General features: G+C 46.9%; 1 protein-coding gene across 1 annotated transcript in view; it reads right to left on the bottom strand.

Annotated features, from left to right (window-relative positions):
• LOC136578686 (lipoxygenase homology domain-containing protein 1-like) overlaps window positions 1–17676 on the bottom strand; it is a 325705-nt gene that overhangs the window by 164048 nt on the left and 143981 nt on the right. The window contains exons 19-20 of the mRNA XM_066578875.1: window positions 17253–17385; window positions 4435–4586 (exon numbers count right to left, since the gene is read on the bottom strand). Coding sequence (XP_066434972.1) covers window positions 4435–4586; window positions 17253–17385 — 285 coding nt within the window. The remainder of the gene's footprint in view (window positions 1–4434; window positions 4587–17252; window positions 17386–17676) is intronic.

Below are 17676 nucleotides of genomic sequence, written 5' to 3' on the forward strand. Positions count from 1 at the left end.
TGAACGATGCCCCGCTATGCTCTGACATTAGCGGCTCAGCCAATAAGACAAAAGGCCTGGCCACTGCTGCTAAGCACCACCCCTGCAAATAGTGATGTATCCAGGAAAGAGACAAGGAGAGAGAAAACTGTCAGGCACTTTCAGTCGAGGACTGGCCAAGCACTGTGGCTCAGAGAACTGAAGGCACTGAGAAAAGGGTGCTTAAAGTGTTGGAAGGGAAAGCTCTGCATCCTCAGTGATGCAGCCGTGAATAATAGACTGTCAATAGGGAATAGTGCAGCCCCACGCACTGATCCAAACTATCAGGAACATTCTCAGTGCTTCTGGTGCCCTTTAAAAGGTATTTGATCTATGTCACTGCTCTAGAGAGAAGAGCAGAGGGCAGCTGCAAAAAGAAGGGCCACAACAGTTCAGCTCTTAAGGTGGCAGAAGCCACTGAATGGAGAGTGGTGAGAGGGGTCAGAAGGCTCCTTGGGTATTAGTGTATCTTGACGCCACCAGGAAGTCCTGGTAGAGTCAAGATAGACAGGGGGGGTAATGCCCCCTGAATGTAATTGGCTGGACATGTGCTGATGGTCTAGGTCCTGGAAGGCAGTAACTATAGCCTAGTTGTGGAGCCCCAGTGCCTTAGGAGCTGTGATTGTTCATGAGCACCGAGGCACTGGCCAGAAGAAATGTGAGCCCAGCTGCGGATTGCCAGTGCCTTAGGAGCGGTGAGTGCTCATCACCACCGAGGCAGCGGTCGGAAGAAATCAGAGAGATGTGAGACAGCCGACACCAGCGCCAAGTGGCCGTCTCTCACTGTGGCAGACCTAATTGCGAGCGCTGAGCGGGGGAGCAGCAGTGAGGGAACAGAGGCGCTGGGCGGCAGGAAGTCCCAACGGAGCCGGACAACACATGCGGGCCCAGCTACAACATCGGGGTGAGCAGGGGAATGGCCTTGCAGGCAGCACAGACGCAGCTACAGCTGCCAGCTGATGCAGCAGTGAGGCTGGGGCTGCCCAGGAGCTGGGAACGGGCGGTACACTTACAGTTATCGCTGCACAGTGCACATTGCTTTATGGCTGCCCTGCAGGCTCACGGTTACGTCGGTTCTTAGGCATACATTATAACCAGAGGCCTAACTTAAAGCTTCTGGGCCCCAATGCAAAATGTGTAGCGGGGCCCCTAATTATAATGTTTTATTAATAGTACTGGGCTACCTATATGGAGAAGAGAGGCCTTATGGGCCCCCTAAAGCTCCTGGGCCCGGGTGAAACCGCATCCCCTGCACCCACTATAGTTACGCCCCTGATTATAACATCTTAATGCTGGTTACATGCCAGCATTGACAGCTCATGATGTACGGCTAAGAACCGAAGTAACTGTGAGGCTAAAAATGCTGGGCAGCCATTAAGCAATGTGCACTGTGCAGCTAGAACCTTTGTACCTTCACCCTATCAGGAGCTGGGGGTGTGATAGGGGCGTTCCTCCTGTCAAACCCCTAGCTTCTGGTGGCATCAAGATACACTAATACCGGCTCCTTGAGAGTCTGAGAGTGGTGTGAACCATGTGTGTATCTGTATCTCCATGCTGTGGAGTGAACAAGAGACTTTTGTGAGGAGCGGCATCAGGGTGCAAGCCGCAACTGTGACTAAAGCCGGATGGCAAGAGGGCAATTTGATTGGAAGATCAGAGAGAACTCGAGGGCCCTGATGAGCTGCAGGCTGAAAATGATGGCAGCAACACACTGTATGGAAGGAGAGAAAGTCTCCCCTCCCACATGGGACTTGGTCCCAGAAGAAACAACTGATTGTGCCATGGATCTGGGAAAAGGACAAAAGGGCTAGATATATAAATCTTGTCTCGAATTGTTTGTGTGCACACACTGTAAGGACTTTACAGATGTATGAGACTAGGTGAGTGTCTCCTCAGATGGACATTGGTAAAAGGGGATTATGATCAACTGTGCTTAGTTTAAGTGAGTTTGCAAGAGTAGCAATGCTATGTATAGTTAGTGGGCAATGCTGTGTAGAAATATTGTTTGTGATGGGAGGACAAGGCACTTTGGTGGTAATAGCATTCTGTGCCAAGAAAAGTGTACGTGAGATAGAAGTAATGAAATCTTGATCTGCATTAGGTGTAGTACCCCAGAGTTGGGGTCCCACAGCACTGCTATTGTTTACTTAATGTAAATGTATGTGTATATATTTGTGAGTGTGTGTAATTATGTGTATCTCACTTTAAATGGTAAGGAAAGTGTTAACCTTTGGTGTTCTTACTACCCTACACTGCATGAATGTGCATAGAACACCATAATCTGCTCTTACACCTGCTAGTCACCCCTAGCTAGCCTGGGATTGGATAAAGAGAGTTCCCCTAGTTCAGGATTGGTGGAGAGGAAAGGTATAAAAGGTAGAGAGTGGGTGGGGTTAGCCAGTCCAGTGCTGGAGTTTATGGAGAGAAGACCAGGGAGGAACAAGGCAAACATCTTTACAAAGTCTTCTAGGAGAGAGTCTAATAAAGTGTGAGTACGAAACCAAGTTTATGATGGTGAGAGAAGAGAGAACAGAGGGAAATAGAAGAGAAAAGGAAGGAACCAAGTCAGCAGATTTTATGCACAGTATTAGAAAAGGCCAGGGATGAAGGCTGGAAGCGTTTTACTGCAATGTGCTACCACAACTCCCCGAGGAAGTGTTTTAAGTGTTTGTAATGCAATGTCTACTAGTGCAATTCAAAGTCTTCACATACTTCTAATCAATGTGATGTAAAGCTATGCTACTGTTTTCACATCAATAATGTGACACTCCTGGCAATTAAATAGTTCAAAGTTGTTTTTATCATCTACAGTCTGTGGCCTGAAGTCTCTTCCCATCACCGAAGTACTGCACTGAGGTACCACACTAATACTTCAGGTACAAGGACTACTATCCCCATTTTTGTTTATTCTCCAATTTTAATACTTTATTATTTGTGTCCAAAATGGGTCCCTACCCATATACGGACTGTCATCACGATAACCAACATCTGCCCCTACCCAACTCTGCAAGTAGCAGGTCATAACAGCTGCCTATATTGTTTATTTTATTTGCTTTGTTTTTTACCACTTTGCATGTGGCTTACCGGCCTAGACCACGATTTTCTATGTTTTAGGGGAGCAGCAGAACCACCGTTGACAACCATCTTATTCCCCACTGCTTTTCCCTTACCGTCGGTCTGCACTTGGTCTAGCCCACTGCACATGTACGATCACTAAGAAAGTTTTCTGCACCTATGGTGCGTTAGGCCGTGATGATTGTGTGTTGCCATGGACCTTTAAGTGTATATAGATGAGTGATGGAGATGGCTAGTTACAATTAAGTTCCAAGTGCTTTGTAAATCCAAGGTAGAGATATATCGTTAGTATGTACCTTTATTGAAAAAAAGCAGTTGAGTAATATGTGCTCCCCTATGGAATAAAACTCAGCCATGTTTCCTGTTTTAGTAAAGATTATTGTGTTCGTAAAATCTTTCTTCCGTCTTTGTCTGATAGCTGCTGTGCCATCAAGTTACATGCAACTCAGCTGTCAAACCCATAATGTGTTTCAAACACATGAGAACGACTTTAATATTATTTGCCATTAGGCAGATCCTTTTATCCTAGTATGTCTAAGATAGTTTAACAAAACTCTGTCAGTTAGTACATTTGCAATCACTAGACAGATCCCCAATCCACCTATTTGATAAGGTATTTGAATTTAGGTGCTATTAAGAGTGCCAAACTCATTCAGAAGCTCAGCTTAATTTGCTTGAGTCTATGTGTCAGGACTCAAACCTGCTACCTCTCATGCTCCAGGCAATGCCTCTGCTGATTGAGCTATTCAGCATGCTGGTTAGCTCCCCTGAGTCCTAGTACCTTGTTCCTCTTCCATTGTCTCCTGTTTCATGTTCCTAGCTCTGTGTTTCCCTGTCTAGGTCTTGTACCTTCCCCAATAAGCTTTCTATATCACCCTGGCCCTGTTCCCTCATTCCCTGCATGTTTATTGTGCCTACCAGACTTTAACCAAGTTCTCCTTCTGTGTTGCCTATAATAAGAAGATTGACATCACTGTGTATTGACCCCTGGCATATTTCCTGCCCATGTCTCCCCTTAATCCTCTGTGCCGCTTTGACATCTCCGTGTACCAACCCCGGCTCAACCTCGTGGCTGTGCCCAGGACTCCAACCTAGTGATGGAAACGCTACACTATGCATCAAAAAGCTAACACAGGAACCCTCTTATCTTGTTCTGGTTCACAGAGGTAGAGGACTGCCCTAATTGGGCATGTTGACAGGAGTTTTCCTATGAAGACAATCTCTTTAACATTTTGTCTATCCAGCATGTTATTAAAACATATTATCTCTATGACATATGGGAATTATGTAGGTAAGAAAGCAGCAATATACTTAGTGCTGTCAAAATTACATGAATTGTACCTGTCCTTGTTGAAAAAGATTTAACGAGTTTGGTCTAAATAAATATCTTTTTCCTGAGTCTCCGCGTTCTCCATACAAGCAGATGTGAACCGGAGCCTGAGTTCCTGCTTGCTCTAAATCGCCTGTGTAGACACTGATCTCGTATTTCACAACTGGAAAACAGATAGGCATCTATCATCAGTATTAGGTCCAACGTGTTTGATAAGTTGCCACATTCACATTTACAGTAGCTGGCTGAAGAATGCCTTCATAGGAAAGGGAAGAAAGTAAAGCAAGAGTTCGGTTCTTCACAGTTGATTACTTTTAAACATGATAGATTAAAAAATGACTATGGTGGTCATGTAGAAAAAGGAGTTGTGAGAAAAAGAAAAATATCAGTAATACAAGTGGATGCAGACACTACTCATATTATCTAACATTCCACTTCAAAAAGACACTTGAAGTTGGAGTGGCCCCCAATATGCAAAACCACTCTTGTCCTTAGGACTAATTTTTTACAAGACCCCCATACAGTAAACTGAGAGACAAACTACTAACTAAAGAAAGTGGTCTGGGGACTTAGCAGGCAATCCAAAATAGGGGTCTGATAACCATATCTATCGTACAACAAAGTGAAATTGAGTGGGCAAAGAAAACTATTTTCGTAGACAAATGCTCAGCAAACGCTCGTCAGAGCTTTGTGTAAGAGGCTGGTAAGGTATCTGCAGTCCCCAAAATCTGCGATATCTTAATGTATGAAATGAAAAGTTTGCAAAAAAATAAAGAACTTCAAATTTGGTAACAACCAATTTAATTTATTCACACAATTTATCAACTTATTTATACATTTTCAAGGAGGAACAAAGACTGAGTTTTAAGGAGCTGCTATCTCACTGTTCTGTGAGAATTTATAATGTATATAATTATAAAGATGTTATTCTGGTGTAACAGTGGTGTGTGCCTGATGAAGGGTCTGGCCTATATCTTGTCATAGATTGCATTATTACACAGCTCTGATCTCCTCAGCCGGCTACTAACCCTCGTGCATTGCCGCCCAAGAGTTCAATTTCTGGTGCATGTAATGCCAGGTTAAAGACAGTCATTCCAGGTGAGCAATTATACTGCATTCATTCTATTTACTGCCTGGGGGCCCTATACATGAAGCCTTCTCTCTTTAACCCTTTCCAATCCCCTGTCTAACGTCTTCCTACATTCTAAATGAAACTTGTATAGCTCCAATGTCTGAAGACGTCCTACAGGGTATTCTTACCGTCTATTGACAGTCACTCTGCTGTTGGAGCCTCTCTGGTGCACACACACTGACTTTAGCCAGCAGATGGCACTGTTGTATAACAGCAAAAAGAGAAAGCCTTTTAGGAAACCCTGAATCCAAAATTAGATTGGAAAGGGTTAATCTCTAACATAAGTTTTACATATGAACGGTCATGTCCTCAGTTCAGTGGGGCTGGCTGCATGGCTTTGGAACTGTGGGCCCCACTGATTCTATGATGGCTTTTGTTTTGTCCCAACCATCGTTCTGAGCCTAGCTGCATTTATAATACATTCATTTATTTCTTCCCTAAAACTGACATTAAGAGAAGAGGCTCAAATGAAATGAAACATGGAGGGGCTATTCTAAAATGTAACTCGCAGAGTAATGATCAGATAAAGCTCGATTCATGTTATGAATTTTGACTGCAGCATTGTTAGATTTTTGTTGGCTGATTTTAAGAGGGTATGGGCTGAAGCAGAAAATTGAAAATTAACAGCAATGTGTAAATGTAGGAACTTGAGCGGTAAATATAAAATATAAAGAATTAAGAATTACATATAAAATCCTTAGATCCAATATAAAACTAGAAACAATGCAGCCTAGGATTCGACGATAGCAATCATTTATTTAAACATCGGGAGAGTATATTTATAATGATGAGCGATTAGTGGAGTAATGGGCTCATGTCAGTATCGGGTCGATTTTCACAAAAATGATCATAAATCGGGATGGTCAATTGCGACTCCAATTAAAGTTAATGGGAGTGAAAATCTAGTTAACTAATTTGCACTCCAGAAGGTACCCAATGCAGTGAAAGCCCCCCAAATTGCGTGGGAATACAACCGCGCATCTGGGAAATACTCCTCCTCCCAAAAACTTGTCAACATAGTGTAGAGTTGTGTGGGTGTCAATTAGAGATGAGCGAGCATACTCAATAAGGCAAACTACTCAAGCAAGTAGTGCCTTATTCGAGTACCTGCCCGCTCATCTCTAAAGATTCGGCTGCCGGCGCAGGTGAGAGGTGAGTTGCGGCGGTGAGCAGGGGGGAGAGAGAGATGACCCCCCCCCCCCGCTCTCCCCCACCGCTCCCCATCCCCTGCCGGCCCCAAAATCTTTAGAGACGAGCGGGCAGGTACTCGAATACGGCACTACTCGCTCAAGTAGTTTGCCTTATCGAGTATGCTCGCTCATCTCTAGTGTCAATCATAGCACAGGGGTGTCACTGGAAACAAAGAAGGCCCACTTTGGGCATCCTAAATCAAAAGTTGTGCCAAGGAAGGCAGCGGGTGTGGTGCTTACTTTAAAAGCAGTGTCATAAATATTTCAAGGAGAAACTCTTTTCTCAAGCGTTTTTGCCTTATTATGGAAGAGGAGGGGTATTGATTGGTAATACGTATTATGGAAGTTACTGTGTAGTCTCTTATAATTGCTTTTCATTGTCTGGGGGGTATGGCAATATTGATATAATTGTATTAATAAAGTTTTTGTGTTTAAACTTACTTATGATTTCAGATGTGCTGTTACATTTTTTATTTACTCTTTCTCTTTTGAAGCCGCTTGAAGTGCCAACTTTGCCAGACCTCTAACATCTCAACCACCACCATAGACATGTCCCCTACCACTTGCTTTCTTCAGGTTTCCTTTTTTTTTTTATTTAGTTTTTTTTGTTTATTTTTTAGTGTAGTTTTATATAATTTATCAGCCAGCTGTATAGTTTGCAGAGAACCACTGCTAACTGTATTAAGTCTGCAAATAATTTATAATGACTGAACTGGCAACTTTGGACGATGTCTGAGGCTGCTGACACACACTATGCATATTTGCTGTTTCTCTGTTTGGTTTACATTTTGTTTTATATTTTTAAAAAAGCACAGGATGAAGGACCTGTGATGACATCACTATCACGCTCCACTCATGATGATGATCACATGATGGTGATGTCATCACAGGCCCTTTATCCCAAGTGAATGAGTTACATACTCCGCCCCTGATCACATAATGGTGATGTCATCACAGGTACTTCATCCCGAGTGAGTTACATGCTTTGCCCCTGATTATATGATGGTGACGTCATCATAGTTCCTTCATCCCTGTGCTGATTATTGGTTGGACTACATCCCCTCCAAACACCCTGCAGCCTCAGTTGCTATGGAGTACTAATGAACACCTAGCCGGATAGCAGCCATGTGCTTATGTGATCAGGGGCGGAGCATGTAACTCCCTCACTTGGTATGAAGGACCTGTGATGATGTCATGTGGTTAGAGGTGGAGCATGTAACTCACTCACGGACGGACAGGTGGTCATTAGTCTTTTGACTAGCCAGATGTTTTGGTGACTAAAAAAAGAGAGTTCTTGCAACATAAGGCAAATGTTGCCCCTAACAACATATAAAGTTTTATGCATTCACATGTACTACCTGATTTATTCACAAAATATCAGACAAATATAATATTCCAGGCAATACACATCCTTAAGTCTCTGATAGGAGAGAATGAACAACCTAGTTTTATCTGTAATTCAACATAGGTTTAAACTATTATGTTAATAAATTCTATCTTCACTACTGATGTTTTTGCCCTTTGACAATTGTTTGGCATAGAAAGAAAGGGACACCCGGATAAGAAATATAGAATGAGAAGAAAAGGGTTAGAATTAGAGATGAGCGAGCACCAAAATGCTCGGGTGCTCATTACTCGAGACGAACGTTTCGCGATGCTCGAGGGTTCGTTTCGAGTAACGAACCCCATTGAAGTCAATGGGCGACGAGAGCATTTTTGTATATCGCCGATACTCGCTAAGGTTTTCATTTGTGAAAATCTGGGCAATTCAAGAAAGTGATGGGAACGACAGAGAAACTGATAGGGCAAGCCCCAGTCTGACCGGGGTTTTTAATACATAGACACTGACAGGTACAACTCCCTAATGTGAAGTCCCTGTGGACCCACAGCATGGGTGGCTCCCTGGAAACCCACCGGCGGTACATAAATATATCCCATTGCATTGCCCATCACAGCTGAGGTAACGTCAGGTTTAATGCAGGTGGGCTTCGGCCCACACTGCATGCCCCAGTCAGACTGGGGTTCTTTAGAAGTAGACACATGCAGTTACAACTCCGTGTGGACCGACAGCATGGTTGGGTTCCAGGAAGCCACCGGCGGTACATAAATATATCCCATTACATTGCCCATCACAGCTGAGGTAACGTCCGATTAAATGCAGGTGGTCTTCGGCCCACACTGCATGCCCCAGTCTTACCAGGGTTTTTAATACATAGACACTGGCAGGTACAACTCCCTAATGTGAAGTCCCTGTGGACCCACGGCATGGGTGGCTCCCTGGAACCCACCGGCGGTACATAAATATATCCCATTGCATTGCCCATCACAGCTGAGGTAACGTCAGGTTTAATGCAGGTGGGCTACAGCCCACACTACATGCCCCAGTCAGACTGGGGTTCTTTAGAAGTAGACACATGCAGTTACAACTCCGTGTGAACCGATAGCATGGGTGGGTTCCAGGAAGCCACCGGCGGTACATAAATATATCCCATTGCATTGCCCATCACAGCTGAGATAACGTCCGATTAAATTCAGGTGGTCTTCGGCCCACACTGCATCCCCCAGTCTGACCGGGGTTTTTAATACATAGACACTGGCAGGTACAACTCCCTAATGTGAAGTCCCTGTGGACCCACGACATGGGTGGCTCCCTGGAACCCACCGGCGGTACATAAATATATCCCATTGCATTGCCCATCACAGCTGAGGTAACGTCAGGTTTAATGCAGGTGGGCTTCGGTCCACACTGCATGCCCCAGTGAGACTGGGGTTCTTTATAAGTAGACACAGGCAGTCACAACTCCGTGTGGACCGACAACATGGGTGGGTCCCAGGAAGCCATCGGCGGTACATAAATATATCCCATTGCAGTGCCCTGGACAGCAAAGCTAACGTCAGATTAAATGCAGGTGGGCTTCGGCCCACAGTGCATGCCCCAGTCAGAGTGGTATTATGTACCTTAACAGTAACCGCGTTGGTGGGAATGTGGTGGCGACTGCGCACCTAGTAGCGCGGTTTTATTTAGTTGGTTTTTGGAATGCGGCCAGGATTAAGTGGGCCGTGGCGGGGGGATGGTGGGGGGGCTCTCTTGTTGTGTCAGTAAAGGTGAAATTCTTGTACTGCCACAAGACGGACCTATGCAAAGGTATTTGCCAAGAATATTTTCATTGTTGGAGGAGGAGGGGGATGTTTTTGAGGCACTATGTGTCCTCTCCACGTGTCCGTGGTTATATGCACCTTAACAGTAACCGCGTTGGTGGGAAATGGCCTCGCCACCATCATGTCTTTGGGAAGCCTCCGTTTCCACACGCCAGTGACATAGCATTAGCAGCGGTATAGGTAGAGCCCAGAATTAGTAACATTTCAGCGGTAGCATTAGGGACAGGCCCCAGTAACATATCACTAGCAGCAGTATAGGGGGAGCACAGTATTAGTTCCATTTCAGTAGTAGTAGCAGTCCAGACAGGCCCCAGTAACAATTCCCAAGCAGCAGTATAGGGGGAGCACAGTATTAGTTCCATTTCAGTAGTAGTAGCAGTCAAGACAGGCCCCAGTAACAATTCCGAAGCAGCAGTATAGGGGGAGCACAGTATTAGTTCCATTTCAGTAGTAGTAGCAGTCAAGACAGGCCACAGTAACATTCCCGTTGCATCAGTTTAGGGAGATAACAGTCTCTTGCACATTTCAGTAGTTGCAGTATAGAGAAGGCCCCAGTTACATTTATGTAGCAAAAGTGTAGGCCAACCCCACACACCTTGCTGTACCATGAGTGCAGGCGAAGCTCATAAAAATTACTAGGATTACACTGTAGGCAAGGGCCCAAAAAATTGGTGTACCAACAGTACTAATGTACCTCAGAAAAATTGCCCATGCCCAACCAAGAGGGCAGGTGAAACCCATTAATCGCTTTGGTTAATGTGGCTTAATTTGTACCTAGGCCTGGAGGCAGCCCAGTTAAAATAAAAATTGGTTCAGGTGCAAGTTTCAACACTTTAATGAGCATTGAAACGTATAAATATTGTTTACTAAAGTCATATGACTGAGCCTTGTGGGCCTAAGAAAAATTGCCCATTCGGCGTGATTACGTGAGGTTTCAGGAGGAGGATGAATATAATACACAGATTGATGAAGCTAAAAGGTCCCCGTTTTTGATGGAGATGAAAGTGAAAGTAACTCGAACATCGCGTGGTACTCGTCTCGAGTAACGAGCATCTCGAATACGCTAATACTCGAACGAGTATCAAGCTCGGACGAGTACGTTCGCTCATCTCTACTTAGGAGTTATTTTAGGCTTCAAGAACCCCAACGGTCCTTCTTAGGGCCACATCTAACCGTGTGTAGTAGTGTGGAGGCTGCTTTTTGCAGTGTTGCACATTTTTTTTTTTTTTGTATATCGGCCGTGCAGAGCATTGCGTCCTGCAGTAATTTTACATTGTCCAGGGCCAGTAGTGGTGAGGCAGGGACAGAAGACATATTTAGTGTATATGGGCAGTGGGCCTTTCCAAAAACATTTGGGGAAAAAAATCTATTTGGGCTGCCTGTGACCGTCCTCAGTGTACTGGGTCTCTGCTGGTGGTAGTTGTCCTAATTCATACGCAGCCAGCTAAGTGTTACAGCAGGCTTGCGCAAAATTCTTTCCTGCCTCTGTGTTGCCTCTTACATCACTGCTGTATTCCTGTCCACAAGTGTACTGGGTCTCTGCTGGGGGTACTTGTCCTAATTCATACGCAGCCAGCTAAGTGTTACAGCAGGCTTGCGCAAAATTCTTTCCTGGCTCTGCTGTGCGTTCCGTAAGCGAAGTCAGCCTCCAACCACAGGCCAATAAGCGGCACATTTAATTACAGCATTCTATTTCTGCACTACTGGTAATACAGCTTGCTGAGGGGTAGGGGTAGGCCTAGAGGACGTGGATGCGGGCGAGGATGCGGAGGCCCAAGTCAGGGTGTGGGCACAGGCCGAGCCAGTGCGGTGGCTAGGGGTAGAGGCAGGGCCAGACTGAATAATCCACCAACTGTTTCCCAAAGCGCCCCCTCGCGCCATGCCACCCTGCAGAGGCCAAGGTGCTCTAAGGTGTGGCAGTTTTTCACAGAGACGCCTGACGACCGACGAACAGTGGTGTGCAACCTTTGTCGCGCCAAGATCAGCTGGGGAGCCACCACCACCAGCATGCACAGGCATATGATGGCCAAGCACCCCACAAGGTGGGACGAAGGCCGTTCACCGCCTCCGGTTTGCACCACTGCCTCTCCCCCTGTGCCCCAACCTGCCACTGAGATCCAACCCCCCTCTCAGGACACAGGCACGAGTGCCTACCGGCCTGCACCCACACCCTCACCTCCGCTGTCCTCGGCCCCATCCAGCAATGTCTCTCAGCGCAGCGTCCAGACGTCGCTAGCGCAACTGTTTGAGCGCAAGCGCAAGTATGCCGCCACGCGCCCGTACGCTCAAGCGTTAAACGTGCACATAGCCAAATTGATCAGCCTGGAGATGCTGCCGTATAGGCTTGTGGAAACGGAGGCTTTCAAAAGCATGATGGCGGCGGCGGCCCCGCGCTACTCAGTTCCCAGTCGCCACTACTTTTCCCGATGTGCCGTCCCAGCTCTGCACGACCATGTCTCCCGCAACATTGTACGCGCCCTCACCAACGCGGTTACTGCCAAGGTCCACTTAACAACGGACACGTGGACAAGCACAGGCAGGCAGGGCCACTATATCTCCCTGACGGCACATTGGGTAAATGTAGTGGAGGCTGGGACAGAGTCAGAGCCTGGGACCGCTCATGTCCTACCCACCCCCCAGAATTGCAGGCCCCAGCTCGGTGCTGGTATCTGCGGCGGTGTATGCTTCCTCCACTAAACCACCCTCCTCCTCCTCCTCATCCTCCAACGCAACCTCTGTCTCGCAATCAAGATGTGTCAGCAGCAGCAGCACGTCGCCAGCAGTTGGTGTCGCGCGGCGTGGCAGCACAGCGGTGGGCAAGCGTCAGCAGGCCGTGCTGAAACTACTCAGCTTAGGAGAGAAGAGGCACACGGCCCACGAACTGCTGCAGGGTCTGACAGAGCAGACCGACCGCTGGCTTTCGCTGCTGAGCCTCCAACCGGGCATGATCGTGTGTGACAACGGCCGTAACCTGGTGGCGGCTCTGCAGCTCGGCAGCCTCACGCACGTGCCATGCCTGGCCCATGTCTTTAATTTGGTGGTTCAGCACTTTCTGAAAAGCTACCCACGCTTGTCATACCTGCTCGGAAAGGTGCGCCGGGTCAGCGCACATTTCCGCAAGTCCAAGACAGACGCTGCCACCCTGCGGACCCTGCAACATCGGTTTAATCTGCCAGTGCACCGACTGCTGTGCGACGTGCCCACACAGTGGAACTCTACGCTCCACATGTTGGCCAGGCTCTATGAGCAGCGTAGAGCTATAGTGGAATACCAACTCCAACATGGGCGGCGTAGTGGGAGTCAGCCTCCTCAATTCTTTACAGAAGAGTGGGCCTGGTTGGCAGCCATCTGCCAGGTCCTTGGAAACTTTGAGGAGTCTACCCAGATGGTGAGCGGGGATGCTGCAATCATTAGCATCACCATTCCTCTGCTATGCCTCTTGAGAAGTTCCCTGCAAAGCATAAAGGCAGACGCTTTGCGCTCGGAAACGAAGGCGTGGGAAGACAGTATGTCGCTGGATAGTCAGAGCACCCTCATGTCTATATCTCAGCGTGTTGAGGAGGAGGGGTAGGAGCATGAGGAGGAGGGGGAAGAGACAGCTTGGCCCACTGCTGAGGGTACCCATGCTGCTTGCCTGTCATCCTTTCAGCGTTTATGGCCGGAGGAGGAGGAGGATCCTGAAAGTGATCTTCCTAGTGAGGACAGCCATGTGTTGCGTACAGGTACCCTGGCACACATGGCTGACTTCATGTTAGGATGCCTTTCTCGAGACCCTCGCATTACACGCATTCTGGCCACTACGGATTACTGGGTGTACACACTGCTCGACCCACGGTATAAGGAGAACCTTTCCACTCTCATACCCGAAGAGGAAAGGGGTTCGAGAGTGATGCTATACCACAGGACCCTGGCGGACAAACTGATGGTAACATTTTCATCCGACAGCGCTAGTGGCAGAAAGTGCAGTTCCGAGGGCCAGGTAGCAGGGGAGGCGCAGAGATCAGGCAGCATGTACAGCGCAGGCAGGGGAACATTCTCCAAGGCCTTTGCCAGCTTTATGGCTCCCCAGCAAGACTGTGTCACCACTCCCCAGTCAAGGCTGAGTTGGCGGGAGCACTGTAAAAGGATGGTGAGGGAGTACGTAGCCGATCGCACGACCGTCCTCGGTGACGCCTCTGCCCCCTACAACTACTGGGTGTCGAAGCTGGACACGTGGCCTGAACCCGCGCTGTATGCCCTGGAGGTGCTTGCTTGTCCTGCGGCTAGCGTCTTGTCAGAGAGGGTGTTTAGTGCGGCTGGGGGAATCATCACGGATAAGCGTACCCGCCTGTCAACCGACAGTGCCGACAGGCTTACACTCATCAAGATGAACAAAGCCTGGATTTCCCCAGACTTCTCTTCTCCACCAGCGGACAGCAGCGATACCTAAGCAATACGTAGGCTGCACCCGCGGATGGAAGCATTGTTCTCTATCACCATCAAAAACAGGGACATTTTTGCTTCATCAATCTGTGTATTCTATTCATCCTCCTCCTCCTGCTCCTCCTCCTGAAACCTCACGTAATCACGCCGAACGGGCAATTTTTCTTAGGCCCACAAGGCTCAGTCATATAATTTTTCTAAACAATTTTTATACGTTTCAATGCTCATTAAAGCGTTGAAACTTTCACCTGAACCAATTTTTATTTTAACTGGGCTGCCTCCAGGCCTAGTTACCAATTAAGCCACATTAACCAAAGCGATTAATGGGTTTCACCTGCCCTCTTGGTTGGGCATGGGCAATTTTTCTGAGGTACATTAGTACTGTTGGTACACCAATTTTTTGGGCCCTCGCCTACAGTGTAATCCAATTAATTTTTTGCCCACCTGCATTAAAGCTGACGTTACATCAGCTGTGATGGGCAGTGCAATGGGATATATTTATGTACCGCCGGTGGCTTCCTGGCACCCACCCATGCTGTGGGTCCACAGGGAGTTGTAACTGCATGTGTCTACTTCTAAAGAACCCCAGTCTGACTGGGGCATGCAGTGTGGGCCGAAGCCCACCTGCATTAAACATGACATTACCTCAGCTGTGATGGGCAATGCAATGGGATATATTTATGTACCGCCGGTGGGTTCCTGGCACCCACCCATGCTGTCGGTCCACACGGAGTTGTAACTCCATGTGTACACTTCTAAAGAACCCCAGTCTGACTGGGGCATGCAGTGTGGGCCGAAGACCACCTGCATTTAATCGGACGTTACCTCAGCTGTGATGGGCACTGCAATGGGATACATTTATGTACAGCCAGTGGGTTCCAGGGAGCCACCCATGCTGTGGGTGCACACGGAATTCCCATTGCGGAGTTGTACCTGCCTGTGACTATTTATAAAAAACCGCGGTCTGACTGGGGCATGCAGACACCTTGACAGAATGAATAGTGTGTGGCACATAGGTTCCCCATTGCTATGCCCACGTGTGCAGCTCCTGATGGCGGTGGCACAGGATTATATTTCTCATTGCCTCTGTACAGCATTGTGGGCTATCGCCCCGCCCCTTTTAAAGAGGGTCGCTGCCTAGCCGTGCCAACCCTCTGCAGTGTGGGCCTGCGGTTCCTCCTCATGGCAGACGCACTTATAAATAGCCCAGATTTTCACAAATGAAAACCTTAGCGAGCATCGGTGATATACAAAAATGCTTGGGTCGCCCATTGACTTCAATGGGGTTTGTTACTCGAAACGAAACCTCGAGCATCGCGATAATTTCATCCCGAGTAACGAGCACCCAAGCATTTTGGTGCTCGCTCATCTCTACTCCTAACGCTCTCCCTATAGCAGCAGCAGCATCACCAGCACTTTCCCTGATCTATGTCAGAATGCATCTGTGGCGAGCCGCGGGAGGGGCAGATTTAAATACTCGGGTGACACCTGATCTCCCCAGCCACTCACTGCAGGGGGGTGGTATAGGGCTGTAACATCACAGGAGGAAGTTGTAATGCCTTCCCTGTCTTTCTATTGGCCAGAAAAGCGCGCTAATGTCTCAGAGATGAAAGTGAAAGTAACTCGAACATCGCGTGGTGCTCGTTACGAGTAACGAGCATCTCGAACACCCTAATACTCGAATTAGCATCAAGCTCGGACGAGTACGCTCGCTCATCTCTAGTTAGAATGTTTTTGTCAGGATCTTGTATAATGGTGCCACATATAAAGTTACTGTGCTGTTAATGTAAAGACTGAGAACATTTAATTCTTCTCATTAAGGATAGATTGGAAATTGGAGTGAGCAGAAATTTTTATAAGGCTCATAAACAACCACTGAGTATTTAATAAGCAAATTGAAAATAAAAGTAAAACAGTCTTTATTATAGTGGAATTGTTAATGGTTGAGTGAACAACATAAGATAAAGCAAGTGTAGAATTTACCATTGTATCAGCTAGTAGCCTCCTGATGCTACTACAATACTGTAATAGCACGAGCTGAACACCAGATGGCAGAAGGAGTCTTTATTTATAGCTGTCACCTTTCCTGGGTACTAACAACGCCAATACTCTGATACCCAAGGACTTACAGTAGGGCTGCGGTTATGCAACAACCAGAGAGTCAAACAAATATTTGAAGTACATATTAACACCAGTTGGTAAGGCAAGAATTGGAACACACTAGAGATGAGCGAGTATACTCGCTAAAGGCAATTGCTTGAGCGAGCATTGCCTTTAGCGAGTACCTGCCCGCTCGAGACAAAAGGTATCGGTGCCAGCGGCGGGCAGGGAGCTGCGGGGGAGAGCGGGGCGGAATGGAGGGGAGATCTCTGTCTCCCTCTCCCCCCCCCCCCCCCGCCTCCCTCCTGCTGACTGCCGCTACTCCCCACTCCCCCGCGCCGGCACCCGAACCTTTCATCTTGAGCGGGCAGGTACTCGCTAAAGGCAATGCTTGCTCGAGCAATTGCCTTTAGCGAGTATACTCGCTCATCTCTAGAACACACCAATAGATGACAGGAACAAAGTGGTGATGCGTTTTTGCGCAAAAAAAATCACAAGGCTATGAACAAGATACTAGAAGCCAATAAGGAATACTGGATTTAACTGCACATAGCACACGCTATAACCCACAACACACTGCAGAAGCCAAGAATATTTAAAGAGAGGCTAACCAATCAGGAACTCCTCTATAAACAAGCCTGTGCTGCACCATTGTGGATCAGTTGTGGGACAGTTGCAAAGCAACTGCCCATAGCAACAAACCAGAAGACAGGAGATGATGATGCATCAGAATTCCTGCTGATCATAACAGACACCTCCGGTTCTAAGTATTCCTATGTCATTATGTACTAGTACATTCAAATAATTTGGTTACATAAACACTGACCTGGATAAATAACAGCACCATCTTCAACAACGGGAAGCTCGCACATCAGATCCCCATTTCCTTGACTTTTTGACAACCACCTGTTTGCTTCAAATGTAAACGTTTTTCCAGTTTTCATTTTCCGCAAAATTATCTAGGAAGATAGATTAGACATTTTTAACTGGACATTTTATGTTTAATTTCATTTACTTGTGTTTGGTTACCGAGGTGAATATTACTGTCTTTTGGCATAGAAAAATTACTGTATGGCTGGTTTCACACGAACATAATAGGGACACAGTTTTTTACCCACATTATGACCGCAAATGTTAAATGTGTTTTGTAAAACACTTAATTGTATGCAGCAGGACCATAAAAATGACACTGTGTAGACAAATAAAACATGTCCAAAAGATCTCAACTCAAACATGTTGTAACATGAAAA

Source organism: Eleutherodactylus coqui, chromosome 9 (assembly GCF_035609145.1).
Source record: "Eleutherodactylus coqui strain aEleCoq1 chromosome 9, aEleCoq1.hap1, whole genome shotgun sequence".
In the NCBI taxonomy this organism is placed as follows: domain Eukaryota; kingdom Metazoa; phylum Chordata; class Amphibia; order Anura; family Eleutherodactylidae; genus Eleutherodactylus; species Eleutherodactylus coqui.